Here is a 21,560-nt window from a genome sequence, read left to right as displayed (position 1 = left end):
ATGGCAAAGGGAAAAAAAAAAAAAAAAAAAAAAAGGAAAATTGAAATTTGTCTCCAGTTGATTTTACAATGCTTTAAAGGATTTTGCATTTCACCAAAGTCTGATCCACCTCAACTATATTCAGTTATAAATATGTTCATTGTAGTTGCATTAGCCTGTACGTCCAATTCAAATTGGGAGTTCTCATTCTCATTACTTATGTTTAGTTTTCACCTTTGCGTCTCTATTACTAGAAATGCTCAGAGATTTCATTCAGTATGCATGAAAATATCAAGCTGCAATTACCTTTGTTTTTTGAGATGGCAAATTTGTTATGCACATTTTACTAAATGAGGGCAAGAAACACTGGATGAAGCTCAAGAATATATGTGCCCTCCACATCCCTTGAAGGTGCAAAAAAACCCACTGAAAACATATAACCAAATGTTATTTAATATCTTAAAAAGTAACACAATCCAAAATGGATATTTCACACAACACTACGTAAACAACATGTACACAATATTACCATATGAAGGGACTTTCAAATATATAGACTTACAAAAATCCCTGTCCTTTTCTCCTTTAAATTATTATACTAAGCATGACAAGTAATCATCATTTACAATATGGTACACTGACACAATAAAAACCATGTTACAAATGTGCTGTTATAAATCAGTAACATTAGGGAAGACATTTTATGAACTGTAATTATTTCATATGAAATACTATACAATATAAACAGAACATCCATCTTGGATGACCTTTACAGCAACCAGAGACCAAGTAATTTTTAAAATTTATTTTCAGTGCAAACACATTTATACAAGGCAGTCTTGGCTGCAAAACTCCCTTCTAACATACAGTAAGTCCCACTTGCATTTATTAACTCATTTAAACCTAATGCGACAGTCACATTCAGTCACTCACAGAAAGTTACCTGCAGAATTATGATCCCTTTAAACATAAGTCTCCTCTTTGTATAAAAGTAACATCTGTGCCAATTACTCTAAGAGCCCTGTTCAGACCTTTCATACTTTCACATGGGCATCCTTTGGGTGGCTCTTATCCACTGTACAGCTTGATGAGTGCATTATACTGAACAGAGATTTGACCTTCCACTGTGCAAAACAGATGGCTGTGCATTAGCATCCAGGCGGGGGAGCAGGAGGCTTGCTGACTGTGCATTTTACTACAGATTTCATATATAGGCATGAGAGAAACACCTGTTTACTCAAACAAAGTCATATTTTCAAATCCAAGTGTGAGTGGCCTTCTGCCTCTTCTACATATTTAACCCAGGGAAGGGAAACAAAAACCCTCAGCTTAGAACAAAGCTTCAATGGAGTTAAGGACTGAGTCTGATCTCAGTGTAAATCAGTAAAGTTATTCCAGATATACACCTGTGTAACTGATGTAAAATTTGAAATGCTGCTACCAAATAAATAAATAAATAAATAAAAAATAAAAAAAGGTGATAATCTCATCCTCCTTTCACACCAGTGGCACTTCAATAATTCCAGCTGGGCATGTTGTATATAAACAGGAAATTCTGATGCACGAATAAACTACAGACTAATTAAATTATGTATGGGAAACATTTAAGTATATATGTTTAAAGGAATTAAGTAAAAAATTGCAGCATTTCTCTTTAAACTAAATTGTCTTCTTCAGAGGAGCAGAGAGAGGATTGTAAACTATGGTGTGACACTAGATTAAAAGAAAACTCTCCACTTACTCAGTATAGCAATTTGAAGCATCACCTTGGGGAAAGCCCTGTAAAATGAATTTGAAAAACAAGTTTTTAGTTAAAATTGGCTTTTTTCTGAAACCACTACTGGCAGCAGCCCTATTGCTGAAATGTGAACATTTTTGGCACTTCCAAAATCAAAGTCCAGTGCAGGACTATAAAGTAGTTTCTCTCGTACTTTAATAACTGTAACACCTCAGAAGAATATTGTTATAGTGTAAACATTAAGCACTTTGGTTAAATATTAAAACATTAAACCTATTGTCATGACTCAAATGAAATAAAGAAACTGATAATCACATTGTTGACTGTGTGATCTTGGACATGTCACTTTCTATGTTTCAATATGTCAGTGAGTAAAATAGGGGTAATGAAATTTGCCTACCTCACAAGTTTGTGAGGCTTAATTAATAGTTTGCGAAGCGCTTTGAGATCCTCAGGTAAAAGGCATGAAATATAAGTGCAAAATATCATCATAGTATATGATGGGCTCCAAATACTGTTTATAGCCTACTTTTTCAAAAAATAAACTACCACCACCAGCAATAAGGTCGACGTTTTCATCACAAGCTTTGTTTTCAAATAGATTTTACTGTTTGAATGGGGATGAGAATTACTTTCTACCATGTGGGTGTTTACATTGCTCTGCGGAGTCAAATGGGTACTAGTCTCTCTCTCTCTCTTTTTAAAATTTATTTCTTTATTTACACAGCAAAATTGGCTATCTAGCAATTGTATATTCATTTACAGCTGAGTAATGGTATTGGGATTCTGTATGCTTGAATAAATTCAGATTTTGAACATAAACTTCCAATTATTTTCCTTGGTTTTTGAAAATTTTCTAGTTTTAAAAAAAGGCAACTTGTAATTAGCTATTACTGTACAGCTAACCCCCTTTTTATTGGAAGTCTGCCCAGGCTCTTTGCAGGATGGGCACTTCTGTATACACCTGATACTAATCTCAAAAAAGTCAATTGAAGTTTTATCATTAATTTCAATGGAAGCAAGCATCTGAGATGCACGGGATTTAGAAAATGAAGTGCGCATCATTTAAATGAGAGCCGGATAGCACATAGCTCCTGCCATTCAAGAGAAGTTCTGATGTGATATGTTGGCATAAGTGAAGGCAGAATAGGACCCAAAGAGTTTGAAGGTTGGCAAAAAAATTCCTGGTGTGTCTGCTGTTAAACTCCAAACAGCCAATCATATTTCATATACTGTAGGTGTTAATAATCTGCTAAATTACAACTATCATTTTCAGAGGGGTAGCCCTGTTAGTCTGTATCAGCAAATGCGACTAAATCTCTTAAGGTGCCACAAGGACTCCTCGTTGTTTAATTATCATTTTGACTTTCTACCAGGTACAAACTTTAGCAATAATAGCAAGACAATGGAAGGTATTAGGCTTCCGTTCACCATTCACAAAATTATGTGGCCTCATCAAAATCTCAACTTATTAAATTGAAAGCCAAATTTAATACAGTAAAAAGAAATCATGGCAATGAAAACATAATGACTTTGCATGCAAGCTCTGACACACAGGAGAACACCATGACCTAATGATTCAGAAATTTTTTAACCTTGCTTTTTACAAAACTCTTTTTTTAATGTTGCTGCATTTCATCAAATTCATGGAGGTAGTTATATATGTAAAAAAAATTACCAAAAAAGTAAATGTTGTATTATAATAATACATATTAAAGTGTGCAAAATGCCGACAGACGTGTTGACCCTTTAAAGTTGACACAACACAGAGATTCAACCTAATCTAATTCTGTAAACCTTTAAATTGTAAGAAGAATGACAGATAAGCAACCATGTAATACAAGGCTATGATTTCATTGAAGGAGTAAGGTGATACAAAGCACTCGAGCTCCACTCCTGTGGTTTTGTTACCAGAACCTCACAACGGAATTTCTTTATATTCCCCTGTTGATTTTTTTTAAAAAAAGAATTCTAGATCAGAATGTTTCTACCTGAAACTTCTGTTTACATTCCATATTCTGAGAATCACATTAATACAGGTAGTATGCCATGTTAACATTAATATGACATTATATGTTGTCTGCTGGTCTATGGGAACTTCCAGAAATCACATACCATACAGTTTTTAAGTAGATACTATGAAATTTCTCTGGAAAGATGTCTTTTGTACAGTCAACTACCTGTATACATTTTAGTAAGTTTATAACGAAGAAAATGTTTTCCCCAAAAAGGTAAAGTTTGTCTTTGCTGTTCACATTTTAATGCTGCAATTTGTACTTTTCAGATAATCAGCTATAAGTTAAGATATTGTCCAAACATTTTTATTTACTGAATTGATACATACTACTAACATCAGAGCATATCTCAGAAACGAAAATCACAGTCAGCCACTGTATCATATATAATGACACCTCACAAAAAAAGACTCGAGTCTGCATGTAATAAGCAATCCTGAAGTTACATATTTAAGCAATAAGATGGGACAGGCAAAATATTATTAGGTCATGATAGCATGGCTTGGAAGGCATGATAAGGCAGGAGGCTAAGAGCCAAGTGACTTTAACCAACCAAGAAGCACAATGATTTCCCTTATGTGCACTGAAAGGTCTTATTGCTCTGATGAAATGGAATTTATGCATTAAAAATAAGAAAACCAGTTAGATGTGTGCAGTATAGACATAGGTTCTGTAGGATATACCTGACAGAATCAGAAACCAATTGTGTCCAGAGTTATAAAGCCATTTCATAAGTATGTAAGCTATATCCAACTGCGTAATATACACCTTTATCTTTACTAAAGAATTCTGATGACAATACAGAACATGAGTGAAGCTCAAATGGTTTATACAAGTTATACATGTCACCAGAAACTTAAGAAAATGTTGATTTTTAATATGTACTGTTGGGTGTAATACTTGGGTCCCAAGAAAACATCCTTTTAATGTGTTCATTTTTCTTCCAGTTCTGATAAAATAGCAAATGTGGGAGCTTTTGGAGACAGTTTGCTGCAGTATGTGTTTGCATGTGTAACAGAACAGAACTTGGCCCTTTATACCTACAAATTACTTGTGGAATTTGCATATCTGTAAGAGTTACTCTGGAGTAATCAATTTAGCATAAATTACTTTGGAATAACAATTTAAGGGAGTACAAATAAGATACACCACACCTGCAGAATTAGGATTTCTCGATCAACCATATGAACTCATTTAATTTCAACTCATAAGTAATTTTAAAAGCTATTCATGTCCATAAAAAGCTGAATTGTAAATAACGCCCATTGACTAAAAGGCCTGAAGTTTATAATTATCTAAATTTCTCTTTTGATAACCAATACAATGCACGCTATTTTCAACAGCCTAATTTAGGCACTCTACTTAAAAGCTATATAAAATAGAATTATGTCCTTCCATTAGAAAGAAATCAACTCTTCAGGCCATGCTTGTCATTTGTATCACAAAGAACTTCTCTTTTGTTCAAACAAATTTGTTATTCTGATTCTTACATCCACAGCACGCTGGAATATCAGACGTGCCACACCAATGAGATCACCTTCCTTAAACATTTGATTTATACTAAAAAACCTGTTATGCCTTTTCTGTCACTATTTGCTTTGCCTCAACCATAGCTAGACTTCCCCTCCTTTCACCTGAATTCAAAGGCCTACAACTCTGTTTGCAATTATGGAAGGTTAAGTTTTAGACAAGCATCTCATATACTTTTGAAACAAAAAAAATAAAATACAGCAATTCCCCCTTACCCACCCCACATACTAAAAACATGAGCTCTTTTGACTTGCTTTTATAGATTCTTGCAAAATCGTGTCATGAAAACTCACAGTGAAAAAGACTGATATATAAATAATTCACAGATAGAGCTGAGGTCTTTACTAGTCATGTTTGGCTTTGTTTTCCCTCAAGGTGACCTAGCTGTTTATTTTTAGTGGTGACTCAATTTCTGAAATAAAAGGATCAACTCTGTGGCTGAGTTTAACCCTCACAGGGGGCATCACACATTTTTACATGGAGTTGGCAACTGCATGGACATTGAAAATGCAGATTACACTTACAGTGTCTAGACTTTCATATATGTGCTTAGTTACAATTAAGTGAAGCAAAGGTGTACATATTATCCCTACTGCTATTCTGTTGCTACAGAGCTGCAAATGTGAAAAGCAATACCTTGAAATAAAGGTTTTTTTTGTTGTCCCTACATAGCAGCACAGTTTAAGTAAACACCAAAACTGTGGATGAGATGCTCGTTTTTTCCAAAGATGTAAACATCAGTCCCAGTGTCGTAAACTTTGCTGTATAGGATGAAACAGAAGAGCTGAGGCAGAATGACTATCAAACACTAGTAACAGAAGCTTGTAGGCAGTTAGCAGGTTTCTGCAGCTTTTCAGCTTCATTTGGTGGAGGGTCTGCAGTTGCTCGAAAGTTGAACATTGGACCTGCGCCACCATGTGCAGGACTCAGGGCTGGGTTCTGACGTCTGTTACTTTCAACAATACTTGAAGTGTTGGAAGCCAGGCTCTCGCGAGTACTAAAAAGCAAAATAAATTAAATAAACAAAACAAATACACACTGCTACCCCTCATATATCTACCGAAGAGGAAAACTGACTGGGGTGTTTTAAAATGGGCTTCCTGTGTTTGCATGCAGTGTCACACCAATGAACCATACCAGTTTGATTATTCACATGTTGCTCCAAAAGAGATTGCAAATGTACTCACTTGTCAACAGGTTATCGCACAGGTATAGTACTAAACAGACCTGAAGTTGTCGCACAAAGCTTGTGAGTCTGAGCCAATATCAAACATCTGGATTTTTCATTCAGGCAAATAACTTCCACGTGAAATAGATCACATTTTTTTCCAGACTGGTGCACTGAATCACAGAATAGTTTCACTGAATCAGCTGTGTGGCTGAATTGAGCTATGAGAATTCTCCTCTGGGCAGTGTTTTTATGCCTCCTCATTAGTGTATATATTTGCACACAGAATATTTCTGGTAGTTCTGACAAAACTGAAGATACAATTTTCCATTAAAGCTGTAATACTTCAAATTATGACATTTCTTGGCATTTTTTCTAGCAGCTGGCATCTGAGCCTTGAGATTCTGAATGCTCTCCACTATTAGGACTATCAAGATGCAGGACTGGGTCCTTAAACAGCATTAGTGTTGTAATTTCACTTTCTCTAATGTAGAAAGTTCTTTTAATGCAAGTAAATTGTTCATCTGTGGGATGGCTGTGCACTCAACCCTTCTGAAAATTAGGCCATTTAATGAGGTATCTAAATAAGGACACAGAAGCCTAAAGTTGAGCCACCAATTTTTGAAAATCTTGGCTATTGTATTTAAAGTCAGTTCTATCCCTCCTCCTCCTCCTCTTATATTATACCTCCTCTTTTATGTTCTACTCGTGAGGACATTTGCATGAAGACAGACTTTATTTTTAATGAATCACTTGCTCCTGCTATTTATTCTCCACCTACAGCCATAATTCTTTGTTAATGATAATTATTCCTGTGGAGATGAATACAAAACCATATACAGAGGAATTAATTCAGGTGTGGAATAAACAGAAACAGAACGACTAAGAATCACTGATGCCTTGCGGAAAACTTTGAGATATGTTATAATAAGTACATTTCTGCTTACCATTGGTCCTCTTCTGCCTTGAATATTACCCATTTGCTTGAATGGACAATTTGTATACCATTCAAGGTGCGTATGACAGGCAGAAACACACCCTCTCTCATTTTCTTACGTCTCTTCCTAAACTTTTAGCTGGGGATGGAAAGATGACTGAAAAACAGCCTTTGTTTTTACAATTCATGAGTTCCTGCTCTTTATTTCTCACATGAAGTCATATTAGTCAATTTGTAACCATCATTTCCTGATTTTCAATCGGTTTCAATTTTGATGTCACAAACTGACCATGACAACATCTATATCCTGAGATTGCCGTCATCCTGCAATGCAAGCTTTGTGTGCAGACTGATGGCAGGGTTAGGTATAACTCCTGAGGAGGGACAAGCATCAGGATTGCATGATCTCTCTCTTTATTTTTTATTTTATTTTTTTTAAAAGGCACCCAGAGCCAACTTGAATAGTTGTATCAGCAAAATGTAATGCAAGTCTGATAGAAGTTTTTCCAATATGGATATGTTCAAGAATTTTACAGATAAAATACCTTCAGCGTCTTTTGACTTTAGAAGGAATTCTTTCATTATCAAGATCCTATTAAAGTGTGTTTTTTCCAATATGTCATCCTTTTAAAATATAATTTTCCTTTTATGGTGCTGAAATGGTAATTTTGGTTACTCAAGTGTACTAAACACTCCTGCTTCCTAGAAAGGAACTCCAAAACCAATTTTTTGTTATTGTAAAGTGCGAAGGTAATAACAGTATTTTAATTAGAATTAAAGGGCCAAATTTACTCTCAACTCTTTACTTTAATGGAGTTACATTGGTTTTGAAATTGACCAGAAGTACCCATTTTAGTTCACAATAAAACTCATTCCTTGGGCACATGAAAGCCCTTGAAATATCCAGAGTACATCCTGACTTAAAAAAAGCAGCTTCTTGACTGTTGTATGTTACTCTTGACTCATTTTAATGACTCTTGCCAAAAAGAGATGTTAAAAAGTGGGTAGTGAAGGCAGACAAAGAGAGGGATTACACAATAAACCTAATTTTAAAAACTGCTATTTCTAGTTCCCATTTAACTTTATATAAAGCTAGTACAGCAGTACAATTCACTGAACTTATTTGTTCCATTATAAAGCTAGTTAAACTTTACACTGGACGAAATAGAGCTTTCAGCTTCAGTGCAAAGAATGAAAGCAGATAGAACTAACTGAACTGCAAATTTTAGGTACACAGTCACATGCGTGAATCCTGCCAGCTAGCCAAACAGTGGTATAAGAACTGGCTCATCTGCAACCAACCCGGAGAAAGAAAAAGCTCTGTATGCCAAATAAGATCAAATTGTTTGGATGGGAGGTACAGAGTGCTACATGGGCAACAGTAAGAACAAGTGGAAGTGTACTTCCATTTAAAAAATAAAAGATTAATTTGTATGAATACAATGCAAGTATACCCACATGGCTGTTATAGTGGAAAGATGCTAAGTATCTGCATAACACATGATCAATAAAATGGATCAATTCCTAAATATTCCAAAATTATATGACCTTGGTTTGCTGCAACAACAGGTAAAAGAAATGGATACTTACTGTAACTATGGTTCTTTGAGATGTGATGCAGACATGTATTCCACTTAGGTGTGTGGGCCTCAGTGTGTCAGAGCTGGAGAATTTTGCCTGGCAATACATGTAGAGGGTAGCGCTTGCACCTCGTGGCTTAGCTCCTCCCCATTCAGTTCCTTCACAGCAAACACCCAGAAACTAGACTCCAGTGCAGAAGGGAAGGAGGGTAGGCCGTGAAAAATACTTTGGCATCACTCTCAAAGAACCACAGTTTCTCAAAGAAACTACATCTCAAAGAACCACAGCCGTTTCGTCTTCTTCAAGTAGACGAAGCTGTGTATTCCACTTAGGTGACTCACAATCAGTACCCACCCCAGGAGGAGGGGCTCAGAGTCTGCCTATACAAGGATTGCAGGACCACCCTACCAAAACTTGCATCCGCTCTGGAAGATGCTATAATGGCATAATGATTAGTAAATGTATGTGCGGACGACCACGTAGCAGCCCTGCAATTGAGACATCATTGAGGAAAGCTACTGATATTGCTTGCACTCTTGTAGAATGAGCTCGCCGCAGCTGAGGAGGTGGAGCCAAAGTTATCTCATATGCAGTATTGATACAGGATGTTATTCATTTAGAGAAAGTCTGTGAAGAGACTGCTTGACCTTTCAAACTATCTGCATATGACACAAATAAGGTGAAGCATGAAACAGTTTAGTCCTGTTCAGACAGATGGCTAGACGTCACTTGACATCTAACAAATGGAGACTCTGCTTCTCTGGAAATGAATGTGGCTTAGAAAGAACACAGGTAAATATACTGTGTGGTTCAAATGGAACGGAGAAACTACTTTAGACAAAAATTTTGAGCGTGCTAGTAAAATAACTTCTTCCTTAGAGACCTGTATATAAGGGGGCTCTGTCATCAGAGCCAACAACTCACAGACTCTCCTTGTGGATGTTATTGCTACTAGGAACCAGTGACTCTGGAACTAGGGGAGGGGGGGGGTGGACAGCGGGGCCATAGCCCTCCTACTTTTTGGAAGTGGACAGGCCTAGCCCTCCACTTTTCGCCGGGGCACTCTTCTCCCTGAGGCCCACCCCTGGCCAGGCCAACATGGAGACTGGCCAGGGAGCCCTGCCAGGGAGCCCAGGTGCCCACCGTGAGAGAGAACTGAGAGCAGCCCCGGCCTGTGTTCCCTCCCCCCGTGCTCTTCGGCCAGCCGAGGGTAGGTGGAGGTGGAGGGTTCGCAACTCTGTGCTAGCTCATCTCAGCTGCTCGCGTGGCTCTCCCCAAACCAACCCCCATCCCGGGGGGGGGGGTGAGGGGGGAGAGAAGAGAGAACCAACCACATGCCTCGGAGCTGCCACCTGGCCATGTAGGAGCCACACGGGCAGATATAGGGAGCTGCAGACCCTCTACCTGCCCTGGGCAGGGACATGAGTGGGGAGTCTACTCTTAACAGGCCCCCAACACCACGGGCAGATGGAGGGTCTGTTGCAGCTCCCCACAGCTGCCTACCTGGCTCTCATGGTGGCTGGGTTGTGGCTCTGAGGCCATGCACCCTGGCCAGAGCCACACGGGCAGCTGTGGGGAGCTTGGGTCCCTCCACTTGCCCTTGGTGGAGGAAGCGGGCATGCAGGCAGGGGGCTGCTTTTGCTCCCCTTCCCCCAGGCAAGGGTAGGATCTTGGGATGGCAGAGGCCTCCCCTCTCCGCCCCCCCACTCTTTTGGGAAGGCTCTGACACCCTTGCTAGGAACACAGTTTCATGACACAAAAGTGGAAGGGACAAGATGCAAGGGGTTCAAGTGGAGGTCCCACTAAAGCCACTAGGACTGTATTAAGGTCCCACAGAGGAACCGACTCTTGGACCAGAGGACAGAGACAAAGAAGCCATTTTAAGAATCTTGCTATCATGGCATTAGATAAGACTGATCTTTTCTGAACAAGGCGGGGATGAAATGCCAATATCTCTGCCAGATCCTCTTCCAATGAACTAAGCACAAGTCCAGTGACTGAAGGTGCAGCAAGTACTCCAAGATGCCCTGGATAGAGGCAGCACTGCTTGAATTCTGTAAGCCAATGACCACACCAAAAACCATTTTCATTTCATTGCATAGACTATTCTGGTAGAGGGCTTTCTACTGTTGAGTAGGATCTGTTATACAGCCACCAAACACTGCTGTCCTGCCTCATTTAGCCACGAAGCAACAAGTCTGTGAGATGCAGGGAACTGAGTGTGGGATGCAGTGTGTGACCAAGAATTTAAGAAAGTTGGTCAGGATGGAGAGGAAGGGGTATGGGAGGCTGAACTGACAGTGCAAGAAGGTTGGAATACCAGCAGTCTCAGATGGGCTGGGGCAATGAGAATGAGCTTGGCTCAATCCACTTTCAGATTGAGGCTGACTTGTGGGATGATCTGGGGAAAAACATACAGGACAGCCAACTGCTAGCTGAGAAGGAAAGCATCAGACAAGAAGCCCAGAATGAGGCCCCCTCGAGAGCAGAACAGGTGACGTTTCCTGTTGTGTCTCGTAGCAAATAGGTAGATCGTCAGAATGCCCCAAGTTGCAAAGGTGACCTAGAGGATGTTTGTCTTCAGAGACCACTTGTGACACAGGGAAAAATTCCTGCAAAGATGGTTTGCAAGCTGATTTTGGACCCCAGGCACATAACCAGTTATCTGAGTAATGCCTTCCTCAATGCAAAACTGCCACAACCTGATTGCCTCTTGGCAGAGCCTCCTGAAGTGCGTTCCTCTTTGCTTATTCACATAATACAATGTGGTGGTATTGTCGGTAAGTATGTGAACCGCTGAGCACCTGATATGGTCCAGAAAAGCGTGACATGCATTGTAGATAGTTCAGTGCTCCAGCATGTTGATATACAATGAGGGCTCCTGCTCTGACCATAGACCTTGAACTTTCAGCAACCCTAGATGTACTCTCAAACCCATCAGGGAGGCATCGGAGACCACAGACCTGGTTGGCAAAGCCAGATGAAGGGAATGCCTGGCAAACATTCTCTGGAGGCATCCACCACTGTAAGGAGTCCAGGACCAGGTGAAGAAGACAGATCAATCTGTCCAGTGTGTGACGAGCAGGACGGTAAACCGTCCTGAGCCACATTTGGAGGGACCGAAGGCAGTGCAAACTGGACCATGTGGCCCAAGAACCTCAGGCACATCCAAACTGTAGTGGAAGGCTGACACTGCAAACTGAGGCAAAGGTGGCAAATCACCTGAAAACAGTCAGTAGGCAGACATGCTCTTGAATCCATAGAGTAGCGTCCCGATTTTCTAAGTGGAAACCAAAGTTGACTTCATGGTGTTTAGGATGAGACCCAGGCAGCCGAGCAAACACAGTGTATTGTCAATGTGAGCAAGAACTTCCTCTCTGGATCTGCTGCTCTCTAACCAGTTGCCCAGATACGGAAAGATGTGGATTCCTTTCTTCCTGAGGAACGCTGTCACGACAACCATGCATTTAGTATAAACCCAAGGGGCAGAAGAGAAGCTGTACAGAAGCACAATATACTGAAAATAGCATTCCACTATGACATCTGAAGGAATTTTCTCTGACCCAGCAAAATTGCCACATGAAAGTAGGAGTCCTGAAGGTCCAGAGTAACAAACTATTCATTTTGAGACAATATGGGAGAATAGTTGATAAGTGATTATTTGGAACCTCATGTATCTGATTATATTGGTTGAGGCCAAGAAGGTCGAGACTGAATCTTATCCTGAAAGTGGTATCGAAGCCAGTGTGCTCCAGAGGACCTTAGCAGGTCCAAGTAGCTCATTGTTAATGGGGAAGGCGACTCTCTGAGGGGCAGATGACTTTGGGATATCTACTAACTTGTGAGTGTTCTCATGCAGGAGCTCCACCTGGATATCTAGGGAAGCAGCCACAAGAGGTCCTGGTACACCTCGAGATCCTCTGGTACTGAAGGGGAGAAAGAGACCAGCACTGTGGAATTGTCTGGGGACAAAGATGGAGTGGTTAGCTGTGCCAGACACGGATCCTGCTCCAGAACTGATAGGCCTGGGTGGAATGACTCTGGAAGCTCTGCAAGGGGAAGGCTCACTGGTACCTGGGCTTGTAGAGGATTGATGGTCTCTGTCACAGACCTGGTTGGCAAGATGAGGGGTGGGACCTATGTGACTGAGGAGCATCTCAAGGATTCCACGGAGACCCACTGGCATGGATAGGACATTGGTGACAGTAGGCACTGGACCAGAGGCCCCCACCTCGACTGCAAAACAAGTGACAGTCTTGGTACCCAGAGAGCTCCAGGAATGGCCACTGACGTTCGTCAGATGGTTGGACAGTCAGAAGATGAAGATCCCTACCTGGATTCCAAAGACTCCCAGACTTCAGGGGATAAAGAAGAAGCCAGCCCTGAGGGTATGAGCAACCGCTCCAACTCGCCCATAGCCTAGAATAATGAGGGAGCTGGGGCCGACGGTTGAAACAATACAGGTTGTTTCTGGGGTTGGAAGTGGTGTCGACCCTGAAGTCGACTGCAATACCAAAGTAACTGACAGTACCGAAATGGAGGACAGTGAGTGCCAGTCACAATTCACAGGGCTGGAGAGGTCCATTGCAGAGTCTGGTACTGATCCCACTTCTACTGATCAGGAAAGGGAAACCTCAGGGTATAGTGCCAACAGACTCCCAGGTTCAGTGGCCCACCCAGCCTATAAAAGATGCAGCCTTAGCAAAGTCCTGGACCAAGGATGAGGTCAGGACAGAAAGGCAGAAGAGGTTCCTTGTTGCCTGATATGCTGCTAGTGCAGGAACAGCCAGTGCTGGCATCCCCCTCATTGGTACCAGACTCAATGGATGCCCCACGGCCCCAGAGTCAATGGTATGGTGTCTCTGACTTCCTCGCATGGTACTGGGAAGCGGTTGATGGACTTGCCCCATCCTGTACACCGGCTGATTCACCCTGTGCCGATCCACACTCCTTCTAGAAGAGGGAGATGAGTCCCACTGGGACCTGGAGCAGGCTCTGTTGGTCTTATGTTATCTTTTCCTTGGCACATATGATGGGAAAACGACTCCTCCAGCTCTTCAGAGAGGAGCCAGCTACAGGAAGTGAAGCAGCAGCACCCTCAGAACCAGTGGGTGAATTCCGATCTGATGAGGGCCTCGGTGCAAAGATCCCTTGCCACTTTAGTCCACTTGGTGAAAGATCTGCAAATAGAACACTGTTCCCTGATGTGACTTCACCTAGGCAAAGCAAGCACTGCATGTGGGATTGTTGTTTGGGATCGCTCCCACACACAATGGACAATGTTTAAATCCTGGTGAGGGTATCATCAGGGAAATACTTAAACTACTGCTAACTAACACCAGGGTACATCCACACTACCCGCCGCATCAGCAGGTAGCAATCGATCTATTAGGGGATCGATTTATCATGTCGCATCCAGACGCAATAAATCAATCCCCAAATGCGCTCCCCATCGACTCCAGAACTCCACCAGGGTGAGAGGCGGAAGCAGAGTCACCAGAGGAGCTGCGGCCATCGATCCCACGCCTTGAGGACAGGAGGTAAGTCGAAATAAGATACAGCGACTTCAGGACTTCAGCTATGCTATTCTGGTAGCTGAAGCTGCGTATCTTACATCAACACCCACCCCCACCAGTGTAGACCAGGCCTAAGTACTAATTAACTATATACAACTAGAAATGTGAGTAAAAATAAAAGGTTTGTGATAGTAAAACTACACAGAACTCTGCCTCCAGCCACAGGTGATAAGACGGAACCAAATGGGGAATAGGGCAGTGCAGTCTCATAGCCAGGGGAGAAGCTACGGTCACAAGGGGTGAGCGCTGCCCCCTTCAGGTTCCGTTTGGGAAAATACTCTGGCTCTGGACTGCAGGGCTGCACACACTCAAGTGGAATACGTTGCTGCATCTATTTGCAGAAGAACCTTAATTACGCTTTCTTCCTTTACAATTATATTTTTAAATGTACTGCTAGAAATAATTAGGCCCATTAACGTGTCTTTTCAAAAAATAAATTACCCCAGTGATTTGGTTGATAGTGCAGCATGTAGCTGATTGGCGGCAAAGCAGTAGCTCTAAAAATCCTTGAACCAGGGAGGGATAAAAGTGCCACAGAAAAGTTACCCTCAGCCATGGAGCAGCAGGGGAGATGTGAAACAAAACTGCATTTCATTCCCGCAGTAAGGCAGCTTTCCTTGACAGGCTGTGGTGTGAAACACTTGCTACTGTTTAGTAAGAAGAGGGACAAAGATATGTTGAGGGATCAAGAGGCACAAAGGGCTAGATAGAAGCCTAAAAGTCAACCTACATGACTCTCATCCTGAGCCATTGAGTCAAATTCTGCTCTCAGTTTACACCATCATCATTCTGGATTAACTATCAAAGCCAATGGAGTTTTCTCTAGACTGACACCATTTTAACTGAGAGGAGTATCTGGCTGTGTGTGCAGAGATGAAGACTCCTTTGCATACATTCTGAGGCCCCCCACAAACTTTTTTTTTAATAAATTAATTTTGAGAAACTAAATCAATTTAAAACAGAAAAAAATATAATTTCCTTTTACCTAACAAGATTCAGATTTTATTTGTTGTAAAAGTGAAGCTGTTAAATAACTTAGGTCTACAATAGAATATTGCGAAACAACTACCACCTGTAAATTGTTACTTTGTCTTAAAAATCATTGGTCCGGATTAATTGGTTGGTTTCTAGGATACACAATGAGACTTAATATCCAGTCTACCAGGGCCATGGCTTCTTCTTGGATCAGAGAAGAGAAGCCTCAGTGAAGGATTATTAAACTGGAGATGACACTGTAAAGTCTTCAGGGTGGGCATATATCAGCAACTGTCTCTTCCCACATGTTTCTAAAACTTCTAACACCACATAGAATCCTCACTTTTTTCCTAGACATTACAGGCTAGACACCTCTGTTGATGCACTGTTTGGACATTCAGAGACCAAACATCCTTAATACTTTCAGGGCTGTGGTACCTTCCTGAACCTCCGTCCACTCTTCTTCTAGGTAGAAGAGACTGCTCTTCAAATCCTACCAGTCTGGACTGGTGAGAGACAGGCTTCAGAAAGAGGATTTAAAAAATACCAGAGAAAAGTGTAAGTGGTATCTCTACGTCCCCTAATCAGCTATCTGTAATATCTCAGCCAAAAACTCTGCCACTACACTGTATCTGTTCTTCTAGTTAATCTTGTTATCTTTGAGGTCTCCCCCCATTCTAAATACAACATAAATTAATCAGAAAAAGCAATACAGGAAAGTTTGAGGTGGAGGAAGAATGAGCCTACGGCAAAAAGGCAGTGGTAAGATCTGTTGCTTTTGCCTATCTGAGGGAAAAACTAAGCCATCGGTCTGGATAGAGGCTTTCTGAGGCTGTCTAAAATTTTTGTCTAAAAGAACGTCTGAAACAGTTTAACATATTCCCACAATCACTCACCCATACGAAACAGCAATAACTGAAAACAGAGCATTCTAGAGTGGTCCTTATAATTAATTTTACAGTCCTACCGTGGAGAATTGAACCCGCTGTCTACAGTAATGCTGCTGCTGTCCATGCTGTCCAGTCGAGCTGAATGGGTGGCTCTCTGGTTGCTGCTGTTTTCAGTTTCCTTGGGGGTGAGAAGAGTGAGATTCTTCTCAAACTTTCTTTGCAGATCCCTTTCTTTTTCCCGCTCAAGCAGCCACTGCATAGTGCCCACATCATCCCTGTTTTTTTCTTCCTCGGCATTTTTGTTTGTTCCTTCCTCTGAGTCATCATCATCAGAAACATTGTAATAATCAAAGGTGGCTTCCTGGTTCCCAACTGGCTCTTGCTGTCTCTGTGAAACAGGTAAAACTTGTGTAACTGAGGTTACTATAGCTTGTTCAAGTTTCTCACATCTGACTGGCAGTGTGTCAGAGGGTGTCTTTTGATGAGGTTTTAGTAGGGGTGAACTGGACTTGTGATAGCTATTCACTGAGAGTGAATTGTGCAGAGGTTTAAAAAGTGTATCTTTGCTAAATATTTCTTTCCTTTTGTCCAGGCAGCTTGATTCAGAGTTATGTTGCTGAACTAGTCGCCCATTTGCGATCACCTCAGGGGTCTGGCCAGCAACAACTGGACCACCACTTGGCCCTTTAGGGGACTCCTCTTTGTGTACCCCAGGTTCTCTGGCTATGTGGTGGGACTGTCTTTCTGAGGGAGAAAGTTTTTTTATTCCTTCTGTTAAAGTCACTGTGTCATGGTCCTCTTTATTTTTCCCCAGTGGTGATGGAGCAGTAAGTACAGTCTCACTTGAAGTGTTGCATTGCAAATAATCATCAATTGCTGATTTTGTTGTGCAGGAGTTGAGCTCACTATAAAATGGTAAATTCTCTGTAGGCTTGATTTGTTCCAATAAGCCACAGGAATTGGGGGTTTCTACATTGCCACTAACTTTTTCGGGTACACACACATCTTTATAGCTTGCAGAAGAAATAAGAGCCCTTTGATGGCTGAGTGACTGTGAAGGCCTTAAGGTACTGTCATCAATATATGCTTGGCTTGTTGTTTGGTCATCTGGGCTACATCCTTCAGCTACGTCTTCAGGTGTTCCTAAAGTAGCAGAACTCAGAGGTCCTTTAGAGTTGTCCATCGATCTAGACCTTTCCTTGGCTTTGTTAGACCTCTCGTTCCTTGACCTTCTATCTTGTGTATGGCTGTGGCTTCGATGGACCTTGGAGTGGGAGCTTCCCCTTGAAGGTTCAGGAAAAGGCATCTCAGTTCTTCTTTTGGCCAGTTCACCAGATACATCCCATTCTGGTGTCATGGGAAAGTGAGACTCAATCATGCTAGGATTGCTGTGCATGATAAAATTATCTCCTTTGTGTTCTATTATGAAACAGCCTTCCCGTGGAGACCTAGTAAGGGGATCGTAGAACTCATACTCTCTTTCACCTGGTATATCCAAATGAGAACCATCTGAAGGGTCTCCCTTGGACACCCGGGTCTTGCTGTGTGACCGAGATTTTCCATGAGACTTTCTGTGATTCCTACTCTTTTTGCTTCGCCCACTATGGTGAGCTGAAGATCCAGCTTTGCTTCTTTGAGCTTTTTCTTCTTCAAGTTTCTTCATTAGTGAAGTATGCCTCATTACATTCTCCACAGTCAAGTCTGGGTTAATGCGCCTAATAATCTCCATTTCTACCTCCCTAGGTATAGAGGTAGGAGTGTCTTCATCCTTCAAGGGCCATTCCTCAGGAGGAAACTGGGCAGAGAAATTGGCCAGCTGTTTTGCCTTGTCCTTTTTAAAGCTTAGCCGAAACAATTTTAGTCCAAATTTTTTAGACTGCTTTTCTACATCTTTAGGCTTTGAGAGTGTCTCTGCTTTATAAGAAAAATTTACAGTACTTTTACTTTTTTCAGTGGGTGGTACCTGACACAGAGAAGGAGGGCAATATGAGTCCTTACAGTCTTTTGCTGACTTCCTCTGTAGGGTGGACGCATGCATGCTGTGCATGTCTTCTCTGCAACAATGGCAAGAGTCGCAGTGGTTTTTGGGTAAAGTTCGGTCCCTGACGCAGCCTGAGGTGGAGGGAGTTATAGTTCCTTGTTGTGGAGAGGTACACTGAGACCTGTCAGGTATCCTCTCATCCAAATGGTACCATTTACTGTTAGTTCTTATGAGGGATGGGGTTATAAAATAAGTCTGTGGGGTCACGATGAAATAACCATCTGGAGTTGGATATATTTTCCTCTCTCGTACAAGCATGTTCAAGGTATGCCGAAGAATTTCAGGGCTGGGAGTTGGAACGCCTAAAACAACAGTAAATACATATGAGTTACTGTATAATCATGAAACGTTTTTTGGATCCCCTCCCACCATCCCAAACAGAGTTTTGCCAACACAAAAGTTATAGTATGCTGAGCAAACAATTCAAACTGATAGGCATTCTGTATTCCCACTTATCTCCTACACTTCACTCACATGAATTATTAACTAAATAAAAAGAGGACATTAATAGAGTGTAAAAAATAACACTCTAGTTACTTCCATTGTGTAGGTGACCTTAAACTACAAAATGGAAAGAATACAAAGAAAAGAGAATCAAGGGAAAAGATTTAATTTTTATTATTCTAGTCAAATATTTACATCCCAATTCATCAATATTTGTGTATTAATTATGATTTACAGCAATGTATAAATAGGTGCAAATAACATTTTTTTTTCAGATAAAAATGCAATAGAAACAAAGTACACTGGAGAACCATACCTCCAACACAATCCAACAGGCAGGACTTTCCCACCAAACCATTCCCCCATAAACAGCTGTCCCCATCGGGCTCTAACCTCTTCCGCCTCTCCAAGAAAAAGACTATTTGAATTACATAGATCTATTTTATTCAAACAAATGTGTTGGTTATGCTGAATGATGTTATTTGTCTTTTAAAAACTTCCCCACAAGAGTTGCCTAGCCTTTAACTGGAGTCTGATGGACCACAAGCTTGAGTGCAGATATCAAATACATGCAGAGGAAATACTTTATTATTGATTACATAAAATCCACATAGGTCATTTTGTGGACTGGGCCTTGGTCCTGGACCTATTGAAGTCAACATAAAAATTTCCATTGAGTTCAGTGGTGCAGGATCAAGTCCTTAAAACTTCATTCAGCACCAAATAAGGCCCCGGCTAATGCGTAGTAGAAGCCAATGGCTGGGCTGCTCTCTTCTGTGTCTCCTCCTGTATACGTAGAAGACACAGAAGAGAGCAGCCCAGCCATTACGTACACCCATTCTGAAATGTACACCCACCTTTCAGAGGTTAGAGTTTGCAGTTACACTTTGCTACTTGTGTTTGAGTACAGCAGGAGGACAACATGGGACCAGCACAGTGAACAACATGCTGTACAAGAGCTAGCAGACTGTTGTGGCAATTACAAACTGACTTTAAATACTGGCTGTGAGGGGAAAGGACAACATTTTGGAGCTTCATGTGCTAAAATGAAGAAAAGTATTTGATTCCTCAAAGACTAAATTAATCTATAGTTTAGGAAGAGGATTAAAAATAAATAAAATAAAATAAAATGGCATGGAACCAACCCCTACTCTTCACCACTGCTTTCTTTCAAGGTAAAATGGATGCAGCAAACTCTAACACACACCCCACAAATGAAATACAATAGTTGAAACAGATGTTTATACAACCACCAAAAAAGAAAAGAAAAAACTTTCATGCTTAATATTGAAGGAAACCTTTGTAACACGGGGATCAGTCACTTTTGCTTAACGAACTGGAGACTGCTCAAGAACAGTTCATTGGTGTAAGTTAGTCAACTCATTTAGTACTAACAGGATGGGATCAGATCCTGCAGTAAAAGTTCTGGTTTCACCAGCTTACTCTTCAGGGAGATTTACAAAAGAGAGTCTTTTTCCACTGCTGAACAGATTACAGGATAAGTACCACCACGGTTTAGGACAGTCCTGAAGTTCTTGTTGCATGTACACCTTAGGGAAGAGAGGGTTTTCCATCTATTTGTTCCCAGGACTCCGAATAATCTAATCCCTGGTCTCATAAATGGGGAGAACAGAACCCTCCTCATCTCTAACCTTGAAAAGCTTTATTTTATTTTGGTTTTTTACAGGGTGTTTAAACATTGGCTTCTGCTAACCCACTGCAGAAAAGAGCAGTTGGATTAAGCTCCTAACTGGAATTTACCTGGGAATATGAGATAGGGGAAAGAGGAAAGGCCCAGTCTGAAGTCCATTCCCCTTCTTCTTTGATGAACTCAGTGGGACTCTAACCCATTTCCTGATATGCCCATAGCCTCACAGAAGAGCAACCTACTGGGGAGATCTCTCCTGTATAACTCTAGAGGAAACCTGCCTGTATCTGCCTTGCTGTGGCTCATGTGGGGGTGGATTCTTCTCTACTTCCTCTGCCGGCATCTTCTAAAAGGCCTTTCTAGTAGCCTGGCCAAGAAAGTGTTAATCCAAATAGGTTCCAAGCCTTCATTATGTGCGTGACTGCTGCACTGCTTGCTGGTAATAGGCTTTAACCTTCCAAAGGCCAAAAATCTCCCCCACTCTCCATACTGGGAAGGTGAACCCAGATGCTGCTCCTCAGTTGGCAGAAGGATTCATTCACTGGAGACACAGATAGCTCTTGCTGCTGAGAGCATTATGACTATGCTGCAGTCTAGGCAGTATCTCCCTCTCCTTTGCTTCCTCAGACAGCAGCCACCATACTGACCAAAGATGTGGGTGTTTGTCTGGAGAAAGAACTCGGACTGTGGAAAATGAGGAGGTATGCAAAGAAATGAGTGCCAACATTTCTTTATTCCTCATTAGTTTTGTCTGTGTTAAAAGGACATGTGGAGCAGTCACCACTCCAGAATTGGCAGTCAAGAGCAAAACAAAACCTTTTGGTATTCAACTACTAAAGGTAATTTTTTAAAAAAAAAATTAATATGGAAAAAGATGCAGTGTTTTTTTTCCAAGGTTTGACTGCTTAAAAACAAAAAGCAACAAAAAACTCTAGTTCCGCCTGCACCATATCAAACCCTTTTGAGTTGCATTTTTCTTGTGGCCTTTTCAGTCAACATTTTAGCAAAAGGCAATTTTAAAATTTCTTTGTGAAGTAA

At 41.2% G+C, this 21,560-nt stretch overlaps 1 protein-coding gene across 5 annotated transcripts in view; it reads right to left on the bottom strand.

Moving 5' to 3' along the window:
• Window positions 1-416: 416 nt before the first annotated feature.
• STOX2 (storkhead box 2) overlaps window positions 417-21,560 on the bottom strand; it is a 242,163-nt gene continuing 221,019 nt past the window's right edge. For all 5 annotated transcript variants that reach the window (XM_075066404.1, XM_032769317.1, XM_032769319.2 and 2 more), the window contains 2 exons: window positions 16,467-18,732; window positions 417-6,259 (listed from right to left, as the gene is read on the bottom strand). In XM_075066404.1, the coding sequence (XP_074922505.1) occupies window positions 6,064-6,259; window positions 16,467-18,732 (2,462 nt within the window). In that variant the 3' untranslated portion in view covers window positions 417-6,063. The remainder of the gene's footprint in view (window positions 6,260-16,466; window positions 18,733-21,560) is intronic.

Source organism: Chelonoidis abingdonii, chromosome 5, assembly GCF_003597395.2.
Source record: "Chelonoidis abingdonii isolate Lonesome George chromosome 5, CheloAbing_2.0, whole genome shotgun sequence".
Classification (NCBI taxonomy): domain Eukaryota; kingdom Metazoa; phylum Chordata; order Testudines; family Testudinidae; genus Chelonoidis; species Chelonoidis abingdonii.
This window is presented reverse-complemented; position numbering and strand designations above follow the sequence as displayed.